Source organism: Abramis brama (assembly GCF_963993115.1).
Source record: "Abramis brama genome assembly, chromosome: 15".
Taxonomy (NCBI): domain Eukaryota; kingdom Metazoa; phylum Chordata; class Actinopteri; order Cypriniformes; family Leuciscidae; genus Abramis; species Abramis brama.
In genome coordinates, this window is record NC_139977.1 from 3,013,885 (window position 1) to 3,019,884 (window position 6,000).

Genomic DNA, 6,000 nt, shown 5'->3' on the forward strand with positions numbered 1-6,000 from the left:
TGATCCTGGAGACCTTGATTAGTTGGTTCAGGTGTGTTTCATTAGGGTTGGAGGTAAACTCTGTTGGAAGGCCCTCAGGAACTGCAGGCCGATCAGATGTTTTCCCAAATCAGATCTTTTCTGGCAGACTGTCCGCACACTATTCATTGCAAGTGAACAAATACAATGTGTGTGTCCACACATAACCAACCTTTCTGCATGGGTTGCTTTGGTACGGACGTAGGCCTCTCTTACATCGCACAAGAAAAACTCTTGGGACGCACCGCTTGAATACCGTACGAATACTTCTGGCATTTCTGCCTCTGGTTTTGACGTTATCATTGTATGTTGCTTTAAGAGTGTGATGCAAAAGACAATTTGAAATCCGACAATTTGAGATGCATCTGTCAAAATCTGATTGGAATTGCATTTCAGATCAGAGACCACCTCTTAATGTGGTTTCAATCAATTTTTTTTTTTTTTTGCTGTCTAGACTTTCAAATACAAATCTGGATAAAATCAGTCTGAGCGCAGCCTGAGTTCGACAGCCCTGCTGTGAGGGATAGAAGTGCAGTGCATTCAGTGGATTGTACTGTTGTTTGACAACATACCAATTGTTCAATTTTTTGCCAAAAACTCCATAAAACGGTTTGAAAAGTTGTATGTTGTAAAAATTGCGTGATCTAGGACCTTTATACAGTGTGTGCCATTGTAAAGACTGTAAATCTATCCCTCACAGCCTCGTTTTCATCCGTGTTAAAGGAGTAGTTCACTTCAGAATTATAATTTCCTGATAATTTACTCTCTTCCTCGTCATCCAAGATGTTCATGTCTTTCTTTCTTCAGTGAAACAGAAATAAAGGTTTTTGAGGAAAACACTCCAGGATGTTTCTCCATATAGTGTCTTCAATGGGGTCCAACGGGTCGAAGGTCCAGATGTGAGTTTCAGTGCAGCTTCAAAGTCTCGACACGATCCAGCCGAGGAATAAGAGTCTTATCTAGACAAACCAGCGGGCATTTATAACAAAATAAACATTTATATACTTTTAACCACAAATTATGGTCTTGCACTGTGATGCGACACACATTACGCAATCAGGTTGAAAGGTCACGCGAAAAACTTTGGTTACTTCATGCGCTTCAATCTGGGGCTTTTGGTTCCTGTAAATAACACGAATGCTCCATTCTGAAAGGTCTCTTTCAAAAGAAGAACACTTGGTTTCCATTCTAAGATCTTATCTCAGTACAATAGTTGATCACGGTATCATATTCTGTGCCCTTGACTGCAGTTTGTTTTCTCTCCAGGGGTCTCACCGGTGGACAGGCACGGGGTGCGAGGCTTGCGTTCCCCGGTGAAGTCCCCCGTGCCGAAGCTGGGCAGTCCCATCACGGCTCCTCTGGCGCCCATGGCCGGGCTACAGAAGCTGCCTCAGTGCACACGCTGCGGGAACGGCATTGTGTAAGTGCCATGTGTTGCAGCTTACGGGGGCATGAACTGTTATAATGATTACTCTGCGTGTCTCTGTGAGGCTTCAGTGTAAACGCCCACTGCTGTGATTGGCTGACAGCTTTGCATATCGTCACCTTCCTAAAATAATTGCCTAAGTCATTTGATCATCAAAATGACTTGGGCAATTATTTTAGTAAGGTGACGATATTAAATAAGTAGTACATGTGGAACTTTTAGCACGTTTTTACAATTAGAGTTAGGTTTACAAATCGTGAAAAGTGTTGATTATAGCATTATATTTAGATCGTGGCATGAAAGGGATCTCGTCTTTGTAACTCGATTTCTGCACACTAACAAATGCTTTCATCATTACTAACTGTGCAAGACAGCAACATAGCGTCAGCCCAGATCCGGCCCACATCCGGTACAAGTGGATTCCACACGGATCTGGGCCGGATGTGGGCCGACACTATGTTGCTGTCTGGGGATAAACTTGCTCTGTTTGATTTACAGCTCCAGCGATTGTAAAGGGAGCGTTCTTTAAATCTCTTTAAACATATAATTTAATCACAGTTTAAATAACAGATTATTTCATCCTTCTAAGAGAAACAATGTGAAGTTCTACCATTTACTCACTGGTTTGATTTACTGACAAAAAAACAAACAATTTTGAGACAAAAACATCTGACTGTAGGCCTACATGAATCATGACATGTCAGAGCTGGTCACTGGTGATTTTGGTTAGACAAATGATCTGTAACAAAGCAATAGTGACACAGTAAAAACGTTTTTACTCGCATAAGTGTGTTGCGCCGTTCCTGTCGGATCCAATATAGAAGAAGGCACAGCATCGTTTTTTAATTTCAGTCTCTCTGCAAATCCAGCGACTGTGTTTTTCCTCAAGCTGGCGCTGCACAACATGCTGCACTCTTCAAAGGCATCTTTATCGCTTAGCTGCTTGATCCAGTGTTAGCGTCACGTCTGTTATTTACCTACCACTTGTCGTGCTCGAATCAGTGGGCGGGGCTACTGAACTTTAGGGTTAGTGATGTCACCAACCCAGGAAGAAGCTTGTTGTAGTCCGTTTGTTGTAGTCCTTAAAAATCGATTTCTGTAAAAGCAAATATCTCCCTTTGCTTTGAACTTTGAGCATTGTAACTTTGCAGATGTTGTTTGTGCTCAAACAGCAACATTACACACTAACTAAAGTTAGAAAAGTGAAATCATAATCAAGGACCCCTTTAAATATACAGCAATATTTGCTGAAGAAAGCCCCTAAATGAACATCAAGACACTAGATAGTATTGAATAGACTTTATAAGCCAGTATATGTTTCTTTTATCATCTTTAAACATAAGCCTGTAAGCCGTGTCTCGCAGTAAATGAATGATTTGCACACTGACATGCTCATTGAGTATGTGATTGTTAAATGAAGCCAGACCTGCCGGAGCATGTGGCACAGGTGTTCCCGATCATGATAACACTGTAAGTCACTCTTCTGCTGTTGGCACTTTCCCACAGGAAAATGAGTAAACAGTGATGTCATATGATAAGAACAGTTCCACAGAAGAAGGAAACAATGCACCCATTGTAAATGCTGTTTATAGATATTACAGCCTTCAAATATGTCCCTGTTCATAGAGATTTTATTATAGGAAGAATTAGTGATAAGAGATTGTCCAATCAGCGGTCAGGTCTGCATAAAAGACATTTGTGCTTTCTCTTTTATATCATGGTTGGGTCATGACATTTCAGAGTTTTTTTTCAGCCCATTTATGAAAGGAATTTATTGTTTTCTCGTTTACTGACTAAACATTACCTGCTAATCCTACTTTAGCGATTGTTGAACACCATTTTTTTCATAAAAGCCTTTTCTCCTTTAAAAGTTTAGTATTAGGATCGTTTTTACAAAATTTGTTGAATCATTTTTCACTTTAAAATAATGGTCCAGATCACTAGTAGTTCCTGAAGAGTGACTAGGTAACACTTGAGTAATTAGCAATGCATGTTGAGAGTAAATAAAGACAGTTACGCACATCTCAGACACGTTAATGTTGTGATTATTACTTAATTCGTAATTCTTTATCATTTGTCATAGTTGAAATTTATTAAAGTCCCCCTGTAGTGAAAATCCAGCTTTTAATGTAGTTTATATGTCTATGTGGTGTTGTTAATATGCTTTAAGACAAACCATGTGTAAATTCATAAGTCGACACCATTGCTGAGTATTTTCTCCTTAAAACTGCAGTGAACCAAAGACAGTCTCAAAAACACGCTTTGAAATCGCTGGTGTTTCTGATGTCACAAACGACCTTGTCACCAATCAGATCAACGTGTGATCGTCAACCAGTGGATCTCTGAGCTGAGTGAGTGAGTGGAGGCGGGGCTCATTTGCATATTCATAGAACCGCGCATAGTAAATGAGGCAAGAGTGTCGAATTACATTCAAGATATTTAAATTCATATTTTTTTTAAATATGTCATTTTGGTGATCAAAGATGAGTTTTAAGGGATAAAATTGACTACAGGGGGACTTTAAATGTAACCTTTTGTTGAAAATGGCATAAAACATTTTTCGAAACCAACATAAATACAAATAGTACTCCTGGATCATTGACCCAATTATCAAATGAAGTGACAATAAAAGTAACAATAAATGCAAATTAACAAGTGTCTTCTAACTGTTTTAACACAGGGGAACGATTGTGAAGGCCAGAGACAAGCTGTATCACCCCGACTGCTTCATGTGCGATGACTGCGGGCTGAACCTCAAGCAGAGAGGATATTTCTTCATCGATGAGAGTCTGTATTGTGAGACTCACGCCAAGGCTCGTGTTCAGCCTCCCGAGGGCTATGACGTGGTGGCCGTCTATCCCAACTCCAAAGTGGAGCTGGTCTAAGCACACACACACACACACACACACACAGGTTTCGTTGAGGATTCAGCTTGGCAAAGTGGAAATGAGAATAACAAACTCTTGAAGCTTTTTTTTCAGTCCCTGCTCGACTTTATCCTGGACTCACGTTCTGTAGTTTGCTAACCTCGTACTGAAATCCACTTTCCCCCGCAGCCTTTCTAACACTCTGACAGAGCAATTCTGGGTTTGCTTTAAGAAGAAAGTTTGAAGTGTAAGATAACCGAACGGCCCAGACGAACATCTGTTCACCTAGATTCCAGTGGCACACCAGCGGTTTATTTCTCTGAACGCTGCGGTGAACTTGAGGTGCTCAGAAAGGCCACGAAGAATGTCTCAAGCCATGTGGAAAATGGAAATGGTATTCATTTATTCAGAGAGTTTGGGACGGTATGTTTATTCTTTGGCTAAGAAGGCAAGCTGTGTGTTTTTTTCTCGATGAGCAAGCTTCCATCACCACCACATCCAGCTTTATCTGAGGAAAATGAGTCTGTAGGAATGGAAAAATATCATTTTGATTGCCTTTGAGCAGATTTAAGGCCCTTGCACACTGAGTCCGTTTTTTTGCGCATTCGTCATCCTAAAAATTCGTCACGCACAGAAACTTTGCTTGTAAGTTTGATACGTATTAATTAATCCGTTGTGAAAAAAATTTGCAAAACAATACAAAATGGAGTTTTAAGCAGTGAGGATGATTTTGTTCTTAAAAATACAAAATCTGAAATACATAAAGTTTCCTCTGATAACAGATTACTCTAAAGTGTAATGTGGCATTTTCTGTTAAGCTGCTTTGAAACGATGTGTATTGTGAAAAGCGCTATACAAATAAATGTGATTTGAATTGAAATTGAAAAAGAGAAAAAATCCAATCCTGAGATTGCGTAGAGAGGAAGGAGAGTTCAAAGTTTACCTTAGGTTGTCAGTGGCTCAGTTTGATGCTTATATACAAGAAGAACCACCAATTACCGTGAACCAGTTGATCCTGAACAGTTGTGGATTTTGGCGTTTGCTTGTACGGTGGCTCTGAATTGTCAAAAAAGCTCTCAAAATGCTCGCTAGGGATGCAAAAAACACAGAAAATTTAACCGATCCAATTTTTTATGATGGACGAAAGTTTCGGAGGCTAAACGTAAAGTAAACGTGACTGACACGACGTGAGGTCGCATTTATTTTTTAACGACAATTTTGGACTCGGTGTGCAAGGACCTTACATGCAAGTATGTGAATACGATTTGACATTTAATTGCTTTCCTAAAAGTATCAAAACACAATTTCTATTGTAACTGCGCATGGCGTTCTCAGAAAAATACACTATGATGGTTTTCTCATTCACATCAACTCCCATCATGTATGTAATATCTTCTTTCGCCTGTTTAGTAAAGTCATCATGTTTTCTGTGTTTAAAGCTAGCCACCGGAAAACATTTGGTGTAATGGCACAGACATTTCTAGGTGACTCGAGAACTGATGTTTGGTATGTAAACACATTTCATGTACAAAAGCAGAGCTGAAGTGTGTTGGCCAAGCATTTGTGACTGCGTTTGCATATTTGCGTACATTATGTGATTTAAACTAGATTTTTTTTTTTTTTTTTGATTGTGTTGGATGGCTTCTTCGTGTAAAACAAAACCAGAATAGTAAAGTAGATATGCTTTTA

General features: G+C 39.6%; 1 protein-coding gene across 1 annotated transcript in view; it reads left to right on the forward strand.

Annotated features, from left to right (window-relative positions):
* pdlim4 (PDZ and LIM domain 4) overlaps window positions 1-6,000 on the forward strand; it is a 48,202-nt gene extending 42,202 nt beyond the window's left edge. The window contains exons 6-7 of the mRNA XM_084137866.1: window positions 1,285-1,438; window positions 4,125-6,000. Of these exons, the coding sequence (XP_083993992.1) occupies window positions 1,285-1,438; window positions 4,125-4,329 (359 nt within the window). The 3' untranslated portion in view covers window positions 4,330-6,000. The remainder of the gene's footprint in view (window positions 1-1,284; window positions 1,439-4,124) is intronic.